General features: G+C 41.6%; 2 protein-coding genes and 1 long non-coding RNA gene across 7 annotated transcripts in view; 2 read left to right on the top strand and 1 right to left on the bottom strand.

Annotated features, from left to right (window-relative positions):
- LOC130918578 (glomulin-like) overlaps window positions 1-17,226 on the top strand; it is a 22,720-nt gene extending 5,494 nt beyond the window's left edge. Inside the window, exons 2-19 of one of the 4 annotated variants that reach the window (XM_057840393.1) lie at window positions 7,237-7,355; window positions 7,429-7,554; window positions 7,616-7,726; window positions 10,221-10,317; window positions 10,386-10,620; window positions 10,691-10,784; window positions 10,845-11,011; window positions 11,208-11,261; window positions 11,408-11,438; window positions 11,508-11,597; window positions 13,569-13,610; window positions 13,684-13,757; window positions 13,836-13,920; window positions 16,012-16,121; window positions 16,195-16,258; window positions 16,325-16,460; window positions 16,558-16,652; window positions 16,730-17,219. In XM_057840393.1, the coding sequence (XP_057696376.1) occupies window positions 7,237-7,355; window positions 7,429-7,554; window positions 7,616-7,726; window positions 10,221-10,317; window positions 10,386-10,620; window positions 10,691-10,784; window positions 10,845-11,011; window positions 11,208-11,261; window positions 11,408-11,438; window positions 11,508-11,597; window positions 13,569-13,610; window positions 13,684-13,757; window positions 13,836-13,920; window positions 16,012-16,121; window positions 16,195-16,258; window positions 16,325-16,460; window positions 16,558-16,652; window positions 16,730-16,846 (1,847 nt within the window). In that variant the 3' untranslated portion in view covers window positions 16,847-17,219. Of the gene's footprint in view, window positions 1-7,236; window positions 7,356-7,428; window positions 7,555-7,615; window positions 7,727-10,220; window positions 10,318-10,385; window positions 10,621-10,690; window positions 10,785-10,844; window positions 11,012-11,207; window positions 11,262-11,407; window positions 11,598-13,568; window positions 13,611-13,683; window positions 13,758-13,835; window positions 13,921-16,011; window positions 16,122-16,194; window positions 16,259-16,324; window positions 16,461-16,557; window positions 16,653-16,729 lie in introns of those variants that run through there. The other 3 variants (XM_057840392.1, XM_057840391.1, XM_057840394.1) reach the window with 3 other exon arrangements.
- Window positions 16,482-23,137, bottom strand: LOC130918582 (protein SPO16 homolog). Of its 2 annotated transcripts, none has more exons than XM_057840399.1 (6): window positions 23,054-23,137; window positions 22,133-22,192; window positions 19,996-20,089; window positions 19,753-19,915; window positions 17,217-17,295; window positions 16,482-16,992 (listed from the first exon to the last, which is right to left on the bottom strand). In XM_057840399.1, the coding sequence occupies exons 2-6, from the start codon at window positions 22,190-22,192 to the stop codon at window positions 16,873-16,875; spliced, it is 516 nt and encodes a 171-aa protein (XP_057696382.1). In that variant the 5' UTR covers window positions 23,054-23,137; the 3' UTR covers window positions 16,482-16,872. The 2 variants fall into 2 exon arrangements, with proteins under 2 accessions (XP_057696382.1, XP_057696381.1); XM_057840398.1 differs by lacking the exon at window positions 23,054-23,137 and adding an exon at window positions 22,434-22,971 and having other exon boundaries at window positions 16,484-16,992.
- Window positions 22,557-23,146, top strand: part of LOC130918583 (uncharacterized) — a 34,457-nt gene continuing 33,867 nt past the window's right edge. The window contains exon 1 of the long non-coding RNA XR_009063786.1: window positions 22,557-22,750. This is a non-coding gene — a long non-coding RNA (uncharacterized LOC130918583). The remainder of the gene's footprint in view (window positions 22,751-23,146) is intronic.

Raw genomic sequence — 23,146 nt, 5'->3', positions numbered from 1 at the left:
GTGACAAAATTGATTTTGTCATGTGGCGTTTTTTTTGCACGTGGCATTTATTTTATGTATGTGGCAAAATGGATTTTGGAATGTGGCATTTTTTTGGCATGTGGAAAAATTGATTTTGCATTGTGGCATTTTTTTGGTACGTGGCAAAATGGATTTTGCCGTGTGACATTTTTTTTGGTATGTGGCAAAATTGATTTTGGCAGGTGGCATTTTTTGGGGCATGGAAAAATTGATTCTGCCATGTGGCATTTTTTTATGCATTTGGCTTTTTTTTTGGTATGTAGCAAAAGGGATTTTGGCATGTGGCATTTTTTGGCATGTGGCAAAATTGATTTTGCCATGTGACATTTTCTTTGGTATGTGGCAAAATGGATTCGGGCATGCGGCATTTTTTTTTTTTAGCATGTGGCATTTATGGGGGGTATGTGGCAAAATGGCTTTTTGTATGTGGCATTTTTATTTGGTATGTTGTATTTTTCTTTGGTCAGTGGCAAAATGGATTTTGGCATGTGGCATTTTTTCAGCATGTGGAAAAATTGATTTTGCCATATAGCATTTTTTTGGCATGTGGCATTTTTTTGTATGTGGCAAAATGGATTTTGGCATGTGGCATTTTTTGGGGGTAAATAGCAAAATGGATTTTGGCATGTGGCATTTTTTTGGGTAAATAGCAAAATGGATTTTGGCATGTGGCATTTTTTTGTATGTAGCAAAATGAATTTTGGCATGTGGCATTTTTTTTGTAAGTGGAAAAATGGATTTTGGAATGGAATTTTTATTTGTTAAGGGGCATTTTTCTTTGGTAAGTGGCAAAATGGATTTTGGCACGTGGCATTTTTTTTTTGGCATGTGGCAAAATTGATTTTGACATGTGGCATTTTTTTGGTATGTGGCAAAATGGATTTTGGTGTGTGGCAATTTTATTTGGTATGTGACTTTTTTTTTGTTTGTGGCAAAATGGATTTTGGTATATGGCATTTATTGACAGCTATGCACGTTCAAATTTTCCGTTCATTTTAAATGGCAGAAAAACATGTGCGGCTGTTATTTTTGACCATACACTTACCGTGACAGCGCATTGACATTCAACTGGCACCCAAGTAAGGCTATGCCATTGACGGCTATGCACATCCAAATTTTCCATTCATTTTAAATGGCAGAAAAACGTGTGGCTGTGATTCTTGACCATACACTTGCCATTACAGTGCATTGACATTCAACATGTAACAACATGGTAATTATAATGTTAAAAACATTATAATGGACTTTTTTTTGGAGGGGTGGCAACAATACAGTTCTGTATTTAAGAGCATTTTAAGTCTCAAGTTGTAGAGGAGTTCATCGATTTATCACTCATGCTAGGGTAGGCCAAAGGTTTTTAAGCAGTGTCTAACCAAGCCATGATATCAGATATTTTACATTAAAGTGAAGTATTATGTAGTAATTTAGCACTCAGATTGACACAAAAAAAACATTTTGTATATGTTCTTAATAAACGTGGCACGGGAACAGTATTGGCATTAGCCGATTCCACGCAGCCGGTTAGCAGAAACAGTAGCCATAGTAGTAGTGGTAGTTTAGCTGCAACAACATTCAATTAGCACATTAAAAAAGGGCTAACCACTATACAGCACTATCGCTAGGGAGGGATTTCGAAGACGGCCATATTGATCTGCGCTTGTCAGGGATCCCGCGGCAGCTATCCTGTCGAGCCGAAGCGGGCGTCTGCGCGTATTGATCGGCGACAAGTTGACACGGAGCGCCGCGGCGGAGATGGTGAGATCCCACTCGGATGCTGTCGCCGCCTGGGAGCTTCCACCTGAAGCGGCGAAAGGGGATGTCGAGAGACTCGCCAGAAGAGGACCGGTCGGCCCCTCCCTCCAATTGTTTGCTACAGGGGCAAAGCTTTTACAAAAAGGGGGCATAGGTCAGCGGCATCCCTGGTGAGACTAGCAACTCCATTAGCTCTCTGGGCCACTGGGGGCGTCTCGGCCAGCCCTGACCTCCCCCCTTGCTTAAAAAGATATTCCGGCAGCAAAACACTGATGTCAAATCATCTCCGTTACACTCGGCTGGCCATCTTTTTGTCACACGTGGGGACAACAAACAAACAGGCAGGCAGCAATAAAATGGTATAAAACTCACTCTGTTTAGAATGGGATTATTAGGGGTGTGACAAAATAACGAAATGGTGATATATTGTGATACTATATATTCTAATGGGTTATCGATACGCTCCTGCCAAGAATTGATGTATACCGTATTTGCCCGAATATAAGACGGCCCTGATTTTAAGACGACCCCCTCTTTTTCAAGACTCAAGTTTGAAAAAAGACTTTTTGAACACCAAATTTATTTTTATACAGAAAATAATTACAGTACATCCGAAACAAATGATTATAACAATATATTTGAGAGAAAAAGCATATTTTGCCTCATTCAAATCTTAATATCTGAACTATAAGATGTCCCGATCGATCGGGATGCCAATCGATCGGGTCCGATCACGTCATTTTCAAAGTATCGGAATCGGCAAAACAATATCGGACATGCCTTGTTTTAATACATATATATTTTATAATTTAATCGTTTTCTAATTGTATTTAACGTTAGAGACAAAATGTCTTACACTCATCCAGTCTTTAGTTTTTGGCTTAAAATAGGGCTATCAAATTTATCGCGTTAACGGTGGTTATTAATTTTTTAAAAATTAATCACGTTAAAATATTTAACGCAATTACCGCATGCGCTGCACGACCCACTCACGCATTGTCGCGTTCAATCTATAATGGCACCGTTTTATCTATATATAGAGGTAAAAGGCAGCGTAAAATGAATAGAGTGAAATTTGGCAGTCTATGGAGCCGTTTTTTTAATTGGCTAAAGCCTTAAAATCCCTCTCTCAACAATTAGAAATACCGTGAGAAGCAATATGGGGAAGAAAGGTAGTGGTTGATCTTTTTCTTAACACCCTATGTTATTTCCCAACGCAGAGAAGATATATCAATTGGTGCCACTACGCACAGTCATGGTTGCACTTCCCATCATGCATTTGGGCAGAACAGTTAAATGGTTACAGTATCATTTACTGCAAGCTCAACAAATACACTAGATGGCAATATTTAGTCACAATATACAAAGTCACATTTATCCTTTAAGAATTACAAGTCTTTCTATCCATGGATCCCTCTCACAGAAAGAATGTTAATAATGTAAATGTCATCTTGAGGATTTATTGTCATAATAAACAAATATAGTACTTATGTACTGTATGTTGAATGTATATATTCATCCGAGTTTTATTCATTTTTTTCTTAATGCATTGCCATAATGTATATGATCAGGAAAAATTATCGGGAATGATTGGAATTGAATCGGGAGCAAAAAAAAGCAATCGGATCGGGAAATATAGGGCTCGGCAGATACTCAAACTAAAACGATCGGGATCGGATCGGGAGCAAAAAAACATGATCGGAACAACCCTATTCTGAACATTTTAATATGTAAACTAAAGTGCAATCACATTCGTAAACGAATGGCTTCTGGTTTTTAGATGTAAATAAACCAAGCTATTGTGATAAAACAACAAAATTGCAATAACTGCATTAACCATCAAAGTGAGGTCTAACTGTAAGTGTAGTCTTGAAACAAATCTGAATAAGGACAAACATTGCAATAAAACAATGCAAACTGCTTAAACTTGAGAGTCGCTGAGATCTGTCATGACGGAACATCGCTTCAATGATATTTGGCGCCATCTAGCGTCGTAAATGGGGAGAGTAGCTGAGAGCTGTCATGACAGAACATTGCTCCAATGATATCTGGCGCCATCTAGCATCGTGAATGGGTATAATGTCTAGACCGCGAATATAAAACGACCACCCTCTTTTTCAGTCTTATTTTAATGCAAAAAACACAGTCATATTTCCGGGCCAATACGGTAGTTTTAAAAAAGGTGTAACTGTTCAAAAGATTTTTTTTTTTTTTAAAAAGGAACCAACACGTTATAGTTGGCCAATGAGATAAATGATTGCCCTATTTATAGAGGAACCAATTTATTAACCCTGCCCCCCAACTAGGACAAAGTAATCCAACTCGCACTCGTGTTTGAATTCTGCAAACAAGACCTCGTCAGCTCCTAATTAAGAAGGGCAAGCTGCGCATTATTTGCTTTCGTGCGGCTTTTGTGCGGCGCTTTCATCGACGTTCGGCGCCGACAGAGCGGCAGATGCTACCCAAATCCCGTCGTTCAAACACGCGTACCCGCCGCCCATTCATGGAAAATCAGGACTAGACTAAGCGGGAAGTCAGTGATTGTCCTTCTATTGTAAGACAAATACAAACACAGGCACAGGGATGAGCTGAGTCTTAGTGTCCTTTGTGCTGATCGCAATATGCTGGAAAGTCATTTTTAATCTCCAAAAAGCGTCTTTGTGGAAAAGCTTGCTCATTCCATTAGGCTGGAGAAAATCAATCTTGATCCTGTCCTGTTCAGTTGAGACTCAGTCCTTAATTGTTTGCAAAACAAGCTTTCCTAATACATTGAACTACCGGTAAAACATAGGAATAATCTAACAACTCAAGATGTTGTCCAGAGGTAGCAAAACAACCCCAAAACATCATTGGACCTCCACCATGTTTGACTATAGGCACTGTGTTCTTTTCTTTGTAGGCCTAATTATTTTTCCTGGCACTGGGTGCCTTGACAGTGTGCAAGGAGTCATGAAATATGGAGACTATCAAAATGTTTTGGACTGGACTATAGGATGTAGTGTCAGAAAACTGGGTCTGCGTCAGAGGTCATTGGTGTTCCAACAGGACAATGACCCAAAACATACCTCAAATAGCACAAAGAAATTGTTGGAGACCAGCGTCCAGTACCAGAAAATAGAATGAGGCCTACAAAGAAAAGAACACAGTACCTATAGTCAAACATGGGGAGGTCCAATGATTTTTTTGGGGTAGTTCTGCTGCCTCTGGCCCTAGGTGCTTTGACAGTGTGCAAGAAGTCATGAAATCTGGACACTATCAAAATGTTTTGGGCCGCAATGTAGGATGTAGTGTCAGAAAACCGGGTCTGCGTCAGAGGTCATGGATGGTCCAACAGGATAATGACCCAAAACATAGCTCAAATAGCACAAAGAAATGGTTGGGGACCAGTGCCCAGTGCCAGAAAATAGAATGACGCTTACAAAGAAAAGAACACAGTGCCTATAGTCAAACATGGAGAGGTCCAATGATGTTTTGGGGTAGTTTTGCTGCCTCTGGCACTGGGTGCCTTAACAGTGTGCAAGGAGTCATGAAATATGGAGACTACCAAAATGTTTTGGGCCGGAATGTAGGATGTAGTTTCAGAGAACTGGGTCTGCATCAGAGGTCATAGGTGTTCCAACAGGACAATGACCCAAAACATACCTCAAATAGCACAAAGAAATGGTTGGGGACCAGTGCCCAGTGCCAGAAAAAAGAATGAGGCCGACAAAGTAAAGAACACATTGCCTATAGTCAAACGTGGGGAGGTCCAATGATGTTTTGGGGTAGTTTTGCTGCCTCTGGCACTGGGTGCCTTGACAGTGTGCAAGGAGTCATGAAATATGGAGACTATCAAAATGTTTTGGGCTGGACTATAGGATGTAGTGTCAGAAAACTGGGTCTGCGTCAGAGGTCATGGGTGTTCCAACAGGACAATGACCCAAAACATACCTCAAATAGCACAAAGAAATTGTTGGAGACCAGCGCCCAGTACCAGAAAATAGAATGAGGCCTACAAAGAAAAGAACACAGTGCCTATAGTCAAACATGGGGAGGTCCAATGATTTTTTTGGGGTAGTTCTGCTGCCTCTGGCCCTAGGTGCTTTGACAGTGTGCAAGAAGTCATGAAATCTGGACACTATCAAAATGTTTTGGGCCGCAATGTAGGATGTAGTGTCAGAAAACCGGGTCTGCGTCAGAGGTCATGGGTGGTCCAACAGGATAATGACCCAAAACATACCTCAAATAGCACAAAGAAATGGTTGGGGACCAGTGCCCAGTGCCAGAAAATAGAATGACGCCTACAAAGAAAAGAACACAGTGCCTATAGTCAAACATGGAGAGGTCCAATGATGTTTTGGGGTAGTTTTGCTGCCTCTGGCACTGGGTGCCTTAACAGTGTGCAAGGATTCATGAAATATGGAGACTACCAAAATGTTTTGGGCCGGAATCTAGGATGTAGTTTCAGAGAACTGGGTCTGCATCAGAGGTCATAGGTGTTCCAACAGGACAATGACCCAAAACATACCTCAAATAGCACAAAGAAATGGTTGGGGACCAGAGCCCAGTGCCAGATAAAAGAATGAGGCCGACAAAGTAAAGAACACATTGCCTATAGTCAAACGTGGGGAGGTCCAATGATGTTTTGGGGTAGTTTTGCTGCCTCTGGCACTAGGTGCCTTGACAGTGTGCAAGGAGTCATGAAATCTGGAGACCATCAAAATGTTTTGGCCCGGAATGTAGGATGTAGTGTCAGAAAACTGGGTCTGCGTCAGAGGTCATGGGTGATCCAACAGGACAATGACCCAAAACAGCACGAAGAAATGGCTGGAGACAAAGCGCTGGAGAATTCTGAGGTGGCCATCGATGTGTCCTTATCTAAATCATATTGAACACCTATGGAGAGATCTCAAAATTGCTGTTGCAAGAAGGCACCCTTCAGATCTAAGAGACCTGGAGTTCGCAAAGGAAGAATGGTCCAAAATTCCATCGCAGAGGTGCACGAAACCAAATATTCAGTTGAGGGTGCCAACAATTTTGACCAGCCCGTTTTTTGCATTCTGTGTAAAATTGTGTACATTTTGGCTTTTCTCTTGAGCTTTTTTGTGTTTTTCCAATGCAAATCCCAAAAAATAAACAGATTCATACTGAAAACATTTGTACTTTGTAATTGCGTTAATGGCTGGGAGAAACTGTGTATTTTCTGGAAAAATTCCAGGGGTACCAATAATTTCATCCATGACTGTATACATACATACACACATATTGGAATGGATGAAGAAAGAATGAATGAATAATGGGAATAAAAGTCACATGATTGGCCGTCTCTCATCGTCAATAACACGGAAAGAGTTCAATAAAGCATTTATCATTCTAAAGCATTGATACAATATGAATACTTTGGATAACATGTGTGAGCACAGTGAGTAATCCTCTTAGAGCGCAAGGCAGATAAGAGGTTTATGTCAAGGTTCCTCCTCTCAGAAGAGGTTTCTGGAAGAGTTTTAGTTCTGACACACATGGTGGTCAAAGTATTTTCTGAGAGGAAAGAGGTGGCTGTTATGATGACCGAGGGGCAGGTGAACGAACTTCTTCAGCGATGGGTAAGTAGTAAATACTTTCCCAAATGTCTTCAAACCACATGAGGTACTTCAAGGTGTTAAACAATTTGTCTAGAGAGATACTCCTGAAGAGGAGCTGACTCAAGAAGACCGGCAGAACTTTAAGGACCTGGCATGTGCGTGTCTCGCTCAGGAAGACAGCTACAGTTTGCTGACGTTCCTTCAAGATGACAAAAATCAGGTAAGCAATTATGTATATCACATCTGGAATCATTATTTTCTTCTCACAATGTCTTCTTAAGATGGTGGTGAAGTCCATGGGCTGTGTTCTCCTGGCACCTCTTGTGAAAGAATTGCTGAACACCAGGAAGACTTCTGAACACGTCCAAGCAGCAATCTTACATATTACCACGGTGGGTTTAACTAGCGATGGGACTATACACTTCAACTCATGATATGACGCACCTTGATATGCCAGGGTCATGATACGATATGGTACGTTACGATATCCATTTTTTTTTTTTAAATACTGTTTTTTTGTGGTGGTGTAGGTATGTGGTTGTAAATATATTTGTATTTTCTTACACAAATAGCAATAGAATTCTCAACGTTGTTGGCCTGTGGTGCTTTAAGACCACTTGAGAATAAATGAACCAACATGAAGCTTTGAACCAATTGGCTTCAAGAAGCTAAATTTTCCCTCATCGCTGCTCAATGTAATCCCTTACTTCTCTCAGGACAACCTTTGCTGCCGCCTGCTGTCAAAACTTTTGTTGTACAACATATTGCTACCGTGCCCAATGCCTCCCAGCATGCAATGCGGCACTAGGACACTAAATAAATGTCAAATTTTATGTTCTGTGCTAATTTTTCGTCCGTTACTGTTCCGGTTGTTTCATTAATTCAGGGTTCGTACACCTTCTTCAGGTCCAAATTCAAGCACTTAATAACGACTTTCAAGACCAATTTTCCAGTACCTTTTAAAGGTTATCTAATTTTAAAAAATTATTACTATTATCAGAAGTACGCAAAACGTCTTCCAAAATCTTCTACAAAACTTGAGGCTCAGGAAATTCAGTTTGAAAGGTGCGATTCTGAACACCTCTGGGAGGGGTGCTTTCTCTGCGGCAGAGGCAAATTCTGTTCGCATCAAATAGCAGGGGTGCCAGCGTACTGATAGCACGCTGTTCGGTGGACAGAGACATATAAATCACGGTCAAGGAAACCTTGATAAATGACCTTTCTTGGAGGTTTGGGACACCGGAAAAATGGCTCTTACACATCCAATTGCTAAGCTATATGATATCTTGATGTACGTTTGTGAGGAACAGAAGTTCACAACAACAACAAAAAAGCTATTCTACTCTCCCCAAAACTACAAAAGCTCTTCACAAGGCTCTTACTATCTCTCCTACTCCTTAAAATAAGTGGCTGTTTTCTTGTGTAACTCTCACTGGAGCGGTTAGCAGCCGTGTGTAAAGCAGTTGGGATGAGGATCACCACCTCCAAATCTGAGACCATGGTCCTCAGTTGGAAAAGGGTGGTGTGCCCTCTCCGTGTTGGGGATGAGATCCTGCCCTAAGTGGAGGTCAACATTCTTGCACTCTTGTTAACGAGTGAGGGTAGGAGGGAGCGGGAGATTGACAGCATCTGCAGTGATGCGGACTCTGCATGGGTCCATAGTGGTGAAGAAGGAGCTGAGCCGAAAGGCGAAGCTCCCGATTTACCAGTCGATTTACGTTCCTACCCTCACCTATGGTCACGAGCTGTAGGTCGTGTCCGAAATAACAAGATCCCGTATACAAGTGGCCGAAATGGGCTCCCTCCGCACGGTGTCCGGGCTCTCCTTTAGAGGTAGGATGAGAAGCTCGGTCATCCGGGAGGGACTTGGTGTCGAGCTGCTATTGCTCCGCGTTAAGAGGAGCCTGTTTAGGTGGCGCCTCTCTGGAGAGGTGTTTTGGGCATGTCCCACTCGCGAGAGGCCCCAGGGATGACCCACGACACGCTGGAGAGACTGTGTCTCTCGGGTGGCCTAGGAACACCTTGGGATCCCGCCGGAGCAGCTGGTTGAAGGGGCTGGGGAGAGGGAAGTCTGGGCTTCCCTGCTAAATCTGCTGCCCCCGCGACCCTACCCTGGATTAAGCAGTTGATGATGGATGGATGGATTTCTTGTGTAACAAGGGGACTCGATCGAAAACCATGCGAGCAGGTTGAGTCCTTACGGCAACAAAGGCGAGGGAAGTAGCTTCCGGCCGGATTATATCATGACTGGCAGAGTGACTTTGGAGGTCGCCAAAATTTTGAGACAAATAGAGGAACTAGCCATGCGATAAAAGTATTATACTCAACCACAGCTAATACATATTGCTCAGGATTTCCTACACGTGGTACTGTACTACATGGAGGACTTAGTACTGCAAGATGGTGACATCTGCGATAACCCGATAGGAGAATAAAAGGGCCTCCTACCAAACTTCTGACAAACATGTCCAGGGCCATATTTCAACAGACAGCGTACCGGTAAATTGAGCTCGCAAGACGCAGAAGTGGTGCCAATTGTAATTCCCGGCAATCTTGGAGAAGGACGAGTGGCCGGGAACAGCTCCGAGCTGTCGCAAACAGAAAATCTGTGATCGATCGTCCAAGAAGAGATTAACAAGAACAGGAACGTCTGAAGGCACTCTGACCAGGAACATATGAGCTGCCTGGTCCAAGATGAGCTCAGAGGACAAACTGATGTCCGGCATGCCACACCGTATGCTGGCCTGTATCAGGGAGTAGTGGGGATATATCTGTAAATAAATTGCGACTCTCAGATATGTTGTTTTCATGCTAGGGACACTGGTAAGGTGTGACATTAATTGTGGAGATATACTGTATAACATCTACCTTCATTCTATTGTGTAGACCTGCAGACCAGATGAAGTTCTCCAGAACTTGCTGAACATCGTGGAAGATTCTGATCCAGAGACCATAGTGGTAGTGGTTCCACATCTTCAGACAGGTACTTTTGATCCAGTTATCTGGCTCCCCCTTCTGTGCGAGGTGACAAAGTGCTCTATGGTCAAACAGGGCTGCTGAGGCTGAAGGAGAATCAGGCGTCCTCGCTGGGCTCTGCGCTGACGGTCCTCCACAAGCAACTCAGCCGGCTGCCAGTACCGTACACCGAAAAGCAGGAAGAAGACGATCTGATGGGACTGGGTCGCAGCTGCCATGCCTTGTCCGTCTTAACCAAGACTTTCACGGAGGCAGTGAGGAACAACGGAGGACAAGAGTGCCGAGAGATGAAGACAGAACTGCTCAACTTGTACGTTTCCGTAAAAGTATCGAGATATAACCGTGACCCCATTGTGAATGTTGTTGTTTCCACTACACAGCTGCATGAAAAGCCTCAGAGAACCTTTACTGGAAGCTCTCCTGACTCCAGGGAGAAGAACGTCACACATGTGGCTCTTTGCGGTCCACATAATGGTGAGTCAAGATACAGAGGGTTTAATTTCCACTCCGTGAACATGCGGTTTCATCTGTCAGGATACTTTAGCTGCCATTCAAGAGTCGGTGGCAGAAATCCTGTTCTTCAGCACAATGGGGAAGAACATCCAGATGGAAAAAAAACAGCTAGACGAGTCCAAAGGCTGCCTGGCGTATCTCGTATTTGTCAAGTTGCTGGATGCAGAACGGTTCCCTGTCGTGTTCAGGTGACACTTGCTAACCCATGAATTGATAATTGTTGCATCGCCATATCGTTATCACGACCCTTTTATTGCAAATCCTATCGTGAGCCACTCAGAGGTTCCCACCCCAAATCACGACATATCACCATTTTGATATTTTTTCACACCTCTCGTTTCATCTGCCTTTATTTTGAAAACCTCTACCAATTTTGTTCCCCAGCCCAGAATTCGTCCTCTGGAACAACGTGAAATATGTTCATCAGCTGCTCAGTAGGTACGCAACAAACTCAGGGTTTCCCTCAGTTCTTTATAAGCCTGGCGGGCCAAAACATACATTTCTTGCCACACCGCCAGGCTTAAACAGTACTAAGAAAGCAGCATTTTTCAAGACTAAAAATACACATCGTCTGTTTTTGCCAGCAAAAAGGAGTCACACGTACTCAAAGGACTGGTAAGGTTGAAAAAGAAGACATGTAAAGGTAATGTTGGGTTTAACTGTATGGCTTTTCCCCCCTCACAGGCACTGTTTGAAAAAAGCCTGCAGAAAGTGCAAGATAATAGCCTGCCAGCAACTTTGCTGGCTGTGAAAAGCTTTTATGACGTAAAGCAGGTGGGACTATGTCAAAAACGTCTTTTAAGCGTGTTGTTTACTTTTATTTATTTAACTCCTATTTTATTTAATTGACATATTTAATGACACTCTATTCATTTAATTCTCATTTTAATTAATTAAATGAAACATTTAAAGCAACACTTAGTAGCTTTTCAGTTTTGGTGGGTTTAGCGACGGCGGTGGACAAAAGCGTGAGTGTTTTGCCTTAAGGAAGACTGCATTTTCCATGAGGACCAAAGCACACCCGCACAGTGTCTTATAGTGCTGCAACAATTAATTAACTTGAGCATTCGATTAGAAAAAAATATTCGAATTAAATTTTGTTGCTTCGAGTATTCATTTAATTGAAGTGGCATTGTAATGGTTTATTTTGAAAGTGTTTGCATTTCGTTTTATTGATTAGGGTGGATACATTGCCCTCTGGTCTGCCTCATTTCACATGGCTGAATCCAGCTGCTCCCTGTTAAGACCAACGTAAGCTTTTGTTTGAGCTAATGTTTTTTAATGTATTTGTAATTGAGTTTATAGGTATATTGCCTGAACCATTTAAGAGAATTGTAAAAATAAAAACTTAGCATTTTATAGTGTTTAAGTTAGCGGACTTTTTCTATGTAAGTAAGCCAATTGTTCTTTTGTTGTACTTAGATCATTATTCATTTATTTATTTATTTTATTTATTTTTACCGTTTGAGGCTCAGCTCAGGTATTTTAATTTTTTATGTTCCTTATCCGATTACTCAATTATTCGAACTAACTAGTTCATCGATTAATCGACTACTAAAATAATCGATAGCTGCAGCGCTAGTGTCTTACAATCATCAATCAATCAAAAATTAATCTCCCCGTCGCCTGCAGATGGATTAAACAATATTTGTTTCCATCAGCTGTGTGAAGGATGAATAGTAATAATATAATGAATCCAGTTGTGGCTAAACAATAGCATATGACGGTTAGCAATCGTGTGGCTTAGTGTGGAAAAGAGGTATGTGGCATGTGGCAAGATTGATTTTGGCATGTGTCTTTTTTTTTTTTTTTTGTATGCGGCAAAATGTATTTTGGTCTGTGGATTTTTTCTTTTTGCCATGTGGCATTTTTTTTGCCTTGTGGCAAAATGTATTTTGACATGTGCCATTTTTTGCATGTGGAAATTTTATTTGGTATGTCGCAAAATGGATTTCGGTATGTAGGAATAATTGTAATTACATTGGTATCCATGGCATGGACGTGCACAGCCCCCAATGGCATGGCCTTACTTGGGTGTCAGTTGTTTGTCAATGTGCTGTAATGCTAAGTGTATGGTCAAAAATAACAGCAACACATGTTTTTCTGCCATTCAAAATGAATGGGAAAATTTGGACGTTCATAGCCGCTAATGGCATGGACGTGAATGGCCTGCAAAAATGCCATATACCAAAAAAAAAAAAAAAAAAGCCACATACCAGAATCTATTTTGCCACATACAAAAAAAAAAATGTCACATACAAAAATCCATTGTACCACATACCAAAAAAAAAAAAAGCCACATGGCAAAATGCATTTTGCCACATAGCAAAAAAATACCACATACAAAAATCCATTTTAGCATATACCAAAAAAAAAGCCAAATGGCAAAAAAAAAAAAAAAAAAAACGCCACACGCCAAAATCCGTTTTGGCACATACCAAAAAAAAAATGCCACATACAAAAATCCATTTTACCACATACCAAAAAAATGCCACATGGCAAAATCAATTTCGCCACATCCCCCCAAAAATGCCACATGGCAAAAAACAATTGCCAAATACCAAAATCTGTTTTGCCACATACCAAATACCACTTTTTGTTCTCGCTGTCTCTCCGAAATTGTCCAAAATCAACCAGGAAGTGACCCGAAATACCAACCATCAAAGCAAAGCTACATCGCAATTGCTCTAGAAATTGCATTTTCTGGTTAGTAATACTATTGAGGAACGATGTCACATTTTACAGAGCCTGCTGCAAGTTCTGACCGACTGTCCTATGAAACATCTGGTGAGCATCATCGCTGTCGTGAATTTACAGTAACTATGACATAATCAAACAGTCAATATAACGTGCACAACAGAGAGAAAGTGGGCTGAAGGTCCTCCAGCTCCTCATTAATAAACAAGACACCGAAGCAAAGCACAAACTCTTCAGGCAAGTTGTCATCCCTAGACTTGTCAAATATTTTTGGAACACTAAATCTTGATTTCCATCTCTTTTTAAAAACAATAGATGCTTGCTAAAAACCAGCAATCATCCAGGAGTGGAAGGTTACATTGTGAAGAACATTAGAAATCAAGTCGAATTCTCCATGGCGGTGAGATACCTTTCATTTCATACAGTGTGCTAGTGCTATGCTATATATATGCTATATGCTAGGCAATACAATAGCTGTACTTTTTTATTTTAATGCATACACTCCACTCCCAACACAACCCAATCACGGTGCTGTTTAGTGGCTGCCAATTGGGGACATGGAAGCCACAGTAATAGGGTGATAGGTGGGTCCCACACTTTTCTAGATGGCGGGGCTCCCATGGTAGGGTTACAGAGGTGGCGGCTTCTTTGCGTTCTCCGGGTTTTGCCTTCCTCTCTCTTTTCTAGCCAGGCATCCTCCTTAGTTCTCAACAAGGATTGTCGGCTGGGCGCCAGCTGGGTGGCACGGTCTTGCCCTCTCCAGGTGCAGATCCTTTCCTGCACCAGGCCTAGTGGGCCGTGGGGTCCCGCGTTGGTTGGGGGTTGCAGTGGTGGCTGGGAGTCTGGGTGGTGTGGGCTGGCATGGAGGGCGGTGGCGCGTCCCCTCATCCCTATCCTCAGGGTTAATTGGGGCGCGGATGATCTAGAGGACCACCCTGGGTCCCATGGGGATGACAGTTGCCCCATTGCCGGAGCTGTGGGAGGAGGGGTGAGCCGCGCTTGCTTCTACCCTGATTGCCTGGGGCTCTGCCGGGGCCATGAGTTGGCCCCAGCGCAGCATTTCTACTATTCTGCAGAACTATTGCATGTCTCTTTGGGTTCATGCATGATTGGGTGCAATTAGACACATTCAGGTATGGAGATTGTCCATGCCAGGATTAGCCATCAGGTAGCATAGAATAGGATATCAACATGTTCACACTCACATGTGATTTAGATAATACTCGATTCTTCGCTTTCATCACAAGGGTGAGAAGCTCGGTCATCCAAGAGGGACTCAGGGTTGGGCTGCTACTCCTCCGCGTTGAGAGGAGCCTGCTGAGGTAGCTCGGGCATCTGGTTCGGATGCCTCCTGGACCCTGGAGAGGTGTTCTGGGCATGTTCCAACGGCGGGAGGCCTTGGGCCTTGGGCCTTGGGGACGACCCAGGACACACTGGATACACTATGTGTCTCGGCTGGCCTGGGAACGCCTTGGGATCGTGCTGGAGGAGCTGGTGGAAGTGGCTGGGGAGAGGGAAGTCTGGGCTTCCCTGCCAAAGCTGCTGCCCCAGCTACTCGACCCGACCCCAGATTTAGCGGTAGATAATGGATGGATGGATTCCTCACCTCACATTGCTAAATTGTGTACACTCCACCCCACCTATTTATGTCTTCTTTTGACTCACCTTCCCTCCTCTTTCTCCTCGGTTATCATGCCCCTAACATGGTGTCACTGGGCAAATACAATTAGCTAACGACAGCACCACAATGTTCATCAGTGGTCCTTAACCTTGCAAAGGGTACTGAACCCCACAGGTTTTACAATTGCATACACAGAACCCTTTGGAATCACATAATAAAGCAAATTTTGTTCAAATTCAAAACCAATATAGCTAAGCAATAGTAAGCTAATACCTGAGTGAATTTTGATTGAATTTTTTTCATGTCTACGTTCTGATTTTAGTGTTGCATCCTTGAATCTCATACTATTATTATAGTGTAAAATATGCAAATGTAAATGCGCAAATGTTTTATTTATTTATCTATTTTTTTTTTTTCATACTTCCTCGTACCAAGTAAAGGTCAACCTTCCACTGAGCAAACCAGTTTCTCCTCCCATTAGATAGAGGGCTAGCAGATGAACAAAATTGAATTACAGTAAGCTTGTAAATGGGGGGCAAACCAGTACAAAACTTAGTCTAAAACGACACTTTGCCTTTAGTCAGTGTACGAAAATGAGGCCATGTGTGTCATAACCTTCGCCAACCCCCTTAGACTTACTCACCAGACCCTTGGGGTTTGATCGAACCCATGTTAAGAACCACTGTTCATAAGTATCATAGGCGTCTAATAATGTATTCCTCGTTGTTGTTTGTTTTTCTCTTCCGTCTGATTCCATCCTTTCTGTCCCCCCAGAACCCTTTCCTCTTTGCTGCTTTCTCCTAATAAATCAAACATAGTTAAGAAAAAAACTACAGCTGTATTGAGAGTCAATGCCTTATTACGTTATAGCCAGGCAACGCCACCAGTTGGTTCCTGGGGTCGGAATTTGTGCCGCTTTTGGGCCTGGTGTTGAGTTTGCCGCAGGGTGCAGAGACTGACATTCTTCACAACATGGACAAGTAAGCCTTCGTTAAAGGTGCTATCAAATGGACCTGCTTCAAATAATATGTCCATTTCAATTTATCCATCCAGAATCATGGAGAGTTTGAACCTTTTGCGCTACCTTCTCATCCGAAACAACCGACTGAGAAACGACGTAGGTCCCCTTTAATGTACATCCTCCTTCTTTGCATGCACACTATAACCTTTTTCATATCTTCAGTCAGACGTATGGGAAAGCGTGAGCAGGATGAAGGATGAATACACCAGAACGCTGCATGTGTGCATCAGCATGTCAAGAGCTTATTACACGTCTCAACTGAGCGAACTAAGAGATGAACACAAGCTCAAAGCCAGAGGTAGACTACTACTTGCACTACTTTTTGTAAGACTTCAGTCCCAGTTTTTTCCACATGAAGTTATTTTATTCAAAGTTGTGTTATTTCTGCCCTCTAGCGGCCAGAGCGTCAAAGTGCACTAACACATGCTTTCAAAGTGAAACAGTCAAACAGAAAAAGTTATCCAAAATGTCACCGGACGTGCAACACCAGGTAAAACACATACACGTGCTTTAAATCCTCTAACTTATTATTTTTTTTAACTCTTTAAACTTTGAACTGTACCTCAGGTTGTGCAGTGCGCGCTAGTAACCTTCGACTTAATGGAGAGCCTCATTGTGCGCGTAGAAGAGATCTCGGAGGAAAAGAACTCCCACCGGGTCGACACAAGTGCTTTGTATCCATGAACAATAAAGTTTTACATGTTTGTCATTCACTCTGGTGCTTTAGTGAGCTTTTTGTACATCTCCAACACGGGGCTTATATCGAGAATCTCCGACCGAATGGTAGCCATTCTGTTCAAAATGCAATCCACGTGAGGCTTGGTCGTAGCCTGCGGACAAAAAAAAGGCAATATGTATTTCCTTTGACTTTACATGATAGCATGTGAGATACACCATTTGTTGATTATTATCCCGAACGATAGTTGCCAGCCATCCCATTCAAAATTGGATGCTGATCAGGCCCGATTTCCGATCACCTGAATGGACCTTGGACATCTCCAATATGTAATTGGGGGGGGGGGGGGGTGATGGGAATAAAGAGTTGTAGACTTACCTTTGCGATTGTCAGCATTCCATTGATAATTTCATCATTGTTTCGCACGGGTAAAATGTAGAGTTTACTGCCGAAGAATCTACAAAAACAAAAATCATGAGTTTTTAAAATGCAATATACTGCATATTTGCAATCCAACAAAACAGTAATTTTTAAAAATCTATGAATGAATAATCCCGGTTTGAAACTCCAACATCATCTTCCAACCCCATTTCAAAATGCTGATCCTGGTTTGTACCCTCATTTTAACAACAACAATTACCGTATTTCCTGCTGTCTATAAGTCACACCTAGAAGCCTTCAATGTCCTCAAAAGCCGACAGTGCGCTTTACATATGGATCAAGATTGGTTAATCATGGCATGACAATCCCTTTAATGCAGCTCAATTTAGTGGGTGCACAACGCAACGCCAACCACTACTACTATTGCACATTATAATCCGACGCGTTTTATGTATGAAAAGCGTTTTAAAATAGCCATTTATTGAAGGTACGCCTTATACTCCGATGCAATTTATTGACTAATCCGAGTAGAGATTTGTGGACATCACGCTCTAGTGTGGCTGCCATTAGCAGCCCAGCGTCAGTCAATGTAAACAGTAAAGTTAGCTGCTGCTGACAGTGTGCTGCAGGCGGCACACCTCAGCAATGGCGGACGGGGTACTTCTAGTCATTTTGCTCATATTAGTTAATAGTGCAAAAATTCGGTAAACATTTTAAAACAGGAGTGTCTAAACCATTCCTCAAGGGCCGCTATGGGTCCAGGTATTTTTGTTCCTACCAATCAACCACATACAGTTTATCCAATGAAGTTTCTGCTTAAACAAGCAGCACCTGACTGCACTCAACTGATTACACTTGTAAAACACCAGATTGGTGAAAAGGTGTCATATTTTTTGTTGGAATGAAATCCATCACCCACTGCGCCCCTATGCGGAATAGTTTGGAGTTTTGAAGTGTCTTCAAATCCTAACCATTAATTGAAACTCAAATTTGAGGTGAGATTGTAGGTGGGTCCCACACGTTTCTATATGGCGGGGTTGCCGGGTGGGGGTGGGATTGGGGCTTGGGTCCCGCGACGGCTGCTCAGCGATCTCCCGTTTCCGCCCTCCAATCTGTTTTGTACCTGGGCATCCTTCTTGGGCGCTGGCGTGGATCACCGGCTGGTCGCTAGCGGGGTGTTGCCCCCTTCAGGTGGGGATCCTTTCCAGAGTGCCGTGTGGGTTGAGGGGTTGCGGCGGTGGCTGAAGATCTGGGTGGGCGGGTGGTGGCGGGAGCGCATGGCGGTGCATCCCCTCGTCCCTTTCCCGAGGGCTGGTTAATGGGGACACATATGGACTGGATGACCACCCGGGGTCCCAGGGGATGATGGAGGCCCCTTTGCTAGAGCTGCGGGGTAGGGTTGTGCTTCACTCACCCCCCCCCCCCCCCCCCCCCCCCCTTGATTGGCTCAGGTAGTACCAGGGTCCACTTCTGATTGGGGTCATGCATGATTGGGTGCAATTACACACTCAGGTAGAGAGATTGTCGGTGCCAGGATTAGTGATCAGGTAGCATAGAATAGGATGTCAACAAATGTAACGAATGCACGTGGGCATGTTGTGTGCAGTGCAGAGACCTCCCTCCCGATGCCTTCAAGAGGGTGCGCAGGCAACTAAAGCTGCTAGCCTGGGCTTTTAGCCTAGTGGTCAGCGCCCTCGCCTACCGTGCTGAACGAATGAGGGGGACTGATCGCGTCGTGCGCCGCCTCTCCATACAGACCAGTTACATTGGTGCCGTGACCCGGACCGACAGTGAAGGTTTTGGATTGTGAGTGTAACGGGTGCACGTCTGTCTGTTGCTGCGGTACATAGAAACCTCCCTCCCGATGCCTTCAAGAGTGAGCGCTGGCAGCTAGAGCTGCTAGCCTGGGATTTTGGCTTAGTGGTCAGCGTGCTCGCCTGCCTGTGCTGGACACGTCGTGCGGCGCAGCTCCATGCAGACACATATCCACACTTACAGGTGATGTAGATAATATTGGGTTCTCCACCTCACATTGCTAAATTGCGTATGCTTCACCCTGCCTAATCACGTCTTTTTTTTTTCTTTTTTTTTTTTTTACACCACTTCCCTTCCTCAGTTATCAGTTTCCCCACGGTGTTCACGGGTAAATATAATTAGCTAACGATAGCGCCACTATTCATAGGTAGCATAGGTGTGTAATACTACATTTCTTGTTTTTGTCTTTTTTTTTCTCCTCTTTTGTCTGCTTCTTTCCTTTCTGTTCCCCCATAACCCCTTCCTGTCCGCTGATTTCTCCTAATAAATAAAACATAATGAACAACCATAATGGGAGTATATAAAAACTCCCATATGATACATTAAAACTGTTCAGACCATAAGGACACTCAGACTCCTATTCTCAGTGTCTAAGCATCTGAACAGGACAGGTATGATTTTTTTTTTTTTTTTTTGGAACATAAGGTATTAAATTAGTTGACTTTGTCTCATACATTTGAAAACTTTAGACAACCCCAACACTGTGATTTTGATGTACCTTTCCTGGATGAATGACAACATTTTCTGTTGTGTTTCCCTGTTGAAAGGAGAATAGAATAGCACGAAAGAATTCTGGTGGAGCGCCACAAACTTCTGGATTTGCTCTACGAGGATTGACTGGTCTTTGACTTTTTCCGGCTCCACAAGCTTGAACGCGGTACCTATGCCCAAAAAAAAAGTAACAGGCAAACAGTTCCTATTTTACACCAATTCTATAATATGTAATATATTCTTGTTATACCAGACTGAGGAAAAACAAAAGAGTCCAACTCTACGCTGTCTGACAGTCGGATTTTGTGCCGTTGCGCTTGAAGCATCCGGATGGTTTCATGGCTCTGAAAAAAAGTTACACAGTAACAAGTATTGGAATTTGATTGGCACATTTTGTTTGACTCAAATAAGTATTGAATAGAGTCATCTCCTTATTCAAACACCGGCAAAAGTGGTTAAATTTTGAAAAAAAAAAAGACTTTTTTTTTAAGTTACATCAATGTTTTAAATAGACATACAAGCTAATTAGCCAGTTGCATAGGGGGCCATCTAGTGGAGGAGGCGCCAAATTGTTTTCAGGGGAACAAAAACTCGTGCTATGCTTCCCGTTTTGAAGTCCAGTTCAATAGGATACATATAAAAACTATTTGCCGTTTCCTACCAGGATTGGAATAGCCATCTGCTATTTTGTGACACTCACGAGGCAGGTGGGAACAGTTCAAATCAAAGGTCAAAGGTCATACAAAGTTACAGTTTCGGAACAAAACTAAAATTATCACAGAAACAACAAACCAAGTAGCATAACTTGCAATTAATGAAACAACTAGAACGGTAACTGAAGAAATACGGCCAAATGAAGCTTATTGATGAATGATGCTTTACATCCAATTGATTCAAATAGTGCTTCAACGATCAATCGATTAACTCGAGTATTCAATTAGAAAAAAAATATTCGGATTAAATTTTTCTGCCTCAAGTATTCATTTAATTAAAGTGGCGTTGTAATGGTTTGTTCTGAAAGTGTGTGCATTTAGTTCTACTGATTTGGGTTGATCTGCTGCCCTCTAGTCGGCCTCATTTCAGCTGAATCCAGTTGCTCCCTGTTAAGACCAACATAAGCTAAGTTTTTGTTTGAACTAATGTTTTTTTAATGCATTCATAATTTAGTTTAAAGGTACAGTTTGCCATTTTTTGTGGGAATATGTATTTGAGCTATTTGTTAAGAGCATTGTAAAAAAAACATCGGCATTTTATTACATTTAAACTAGCGGACTTTTGCTATGTAAGTTAGTCAATTGTTCTTTTGTTGCACATATATCCTCATTTATTTTTTATACCGTTTGAGGCTCAGGTCAGGTATTTAAAGTCCGATTAATTGATTATTCGAACTAACTAGTTCATCGATTAATCGACTACTAAAATAATCGATAGCTGCAGGCCTAGATTCAAAGCTTCATTGTGGTTCATTTGCTATATGCAGCTATCAAATGGTCTTGAAACCAAGAGGTGAAAAGTGTTGGGAATTCTATGGCTATTTCTTTAAGAAAATGAAATGAACATGCTTGGGTTACTATATGAACAACATGCAACAAGTGCTATAAGGATAATTTGCTATTCGTTTTTATTTAGATATAATAGCTTTCCCACAGTATTTGGCTTTAAACTGTACACCCTTTAAGTTGTGAAAAAACAAAATTTACAATAGCTAAAAAAAAAAGTTTTTTCGGGCGTGGGGGCTTCTAGCTACACTTTTGCCTACGGCACCTAGTAACCCAGGGCCGGCTCTGTAAAATACAGGACATTGAAGTAAAAAGACTTTAGAATTATGAATGCAAAACTCCAACAAGGTGCAACTGCTAAATAATGAAGTACAGTATTAAAGTACATTTATTTTTACTTGAACAATAATGACATTTCGAAAAGACAAAATACATTTAAATAACCAGACATTCCATTTTCTATCATATAGTATAGAAATTAATGTTTGAAAGAATTCAATTAAATTTTTTAAAATATATTTCCACAAAGGTCTCTCTTATTGTTAATAAACGTAAGAGACTCACAATAACAACCAGTCTTTGAGACATAAAGAAAGTTTAACGTTTTATGTAGCAGTATAAATAAATAAATTTCTGTATATTTGTGTTCAAAATATGTTAAGCTATTGTGAATTATAGGTAATTGTATGACCAGTGTTTTTTTTTTTTAAATATTGCACAACATTTTCCTGATACTTGACTCTAAAGGGGCAATCACAAAAAGATAAAGTTCCAAGAAGAAATTCACAAAATTGACATATTTCATCAACCACAGCAAATCATTAAACATGAAAATTACCGTAGTTCGATTATATATTCTGCAAATGTATAGTACTTCATCCTACTCACCTGCAGGGACGTATTGATGATGATAGTTGTTGTCCAACTATTTCCAGTGTTTGTCGCCATCTTCAGGAGAGATGTGAAGGTAGGTCAAAAACAACATTGTTTAAATCTAATACAAAAATAATACTGTACTCTATGTCCTTTTAAAAAGCCTGTTGTCTCGCTAGTGTCTTTTAGCTAGCTAGTTTTGCTAGCTGCCAGCACGATTACTATGACAACTCTCAGTACCCTAAATTTCTAGGTTTTAATAATATAAACACTACTGAAAATTGTCGAAACTGCAGTTTATACTTTACTTATTTACCTGTAGCGTTGACATAAGTTTCTATTTGCTGTGTAGAATTATAGACGTCGTTTTTCAAAATTTCCCGCTATTGTAAGGTACTTAACTATTTGTTATGACGTCATTAGTAACGCGTCCAGTATCTAGCAAAGTTAAGTTGTACTGCACATATCGGAGTTTAAATGACGATTGTACGTCATGTAATGTTACTTTTTCATAAAAACTTACTTGTCGTTAGTCAGTCCTGAGGAAAAAAATGGAGATATTTCGTCTGTGAACTGATTTTTATTTCATTATTATTTTTTAAAGATTTAAATAAAGCACAACCGGAAGTTCAGGTATCAGTACTTCGATTTTCAGTGCTTTGATTGTAGCTTTTAAAATATGTATTTTTTTGTTTTGTTTTGGCATGAAATTTCATTTTCAAGCCGACCTAGACATAATTTTTTGTTGCAATTTGATTACAAAAAAATAATAAAAAATATACCCTTTTTGTGACGCATAAAAAGATGCCAAGTGCCATGCTAGCTACTGCCCTTTGTTTACATACATTGTATAGCCTACTGGAAAAATTCATTAGAATCCAGCAATTGCTAATACTTGAATACACAACTCAACTATATTCTCCTATAAAAACCTACCAGTGAATATCAGTCTGATGAGTGAAAAATTTAGCCCACTGTATTTATAATACAGCTAGTTTTGTAAGCATAAAAGGATCGTGTCAGCTGCCA

This window comes from Corythoichthys intestinalis, chromosome 7, assembly GCF_030265065.1.
Source record: "Corythoichthys intestinalis isolate RoL2023-P3 chromosome 7, ASM3026506v1, whole genome shotgun sequence".
Taxonomy (NCBI): domain Eukaryota; kingdom Metazoa; phylum Chordata; class Actinopteri; order Syngnathiformes; family Syngnathidae; genus Corythoichthys; species Corythoichthys intestinalis.
This window is presented reverse-complemented; position numbering and strand designations above follow the sequence as displayed.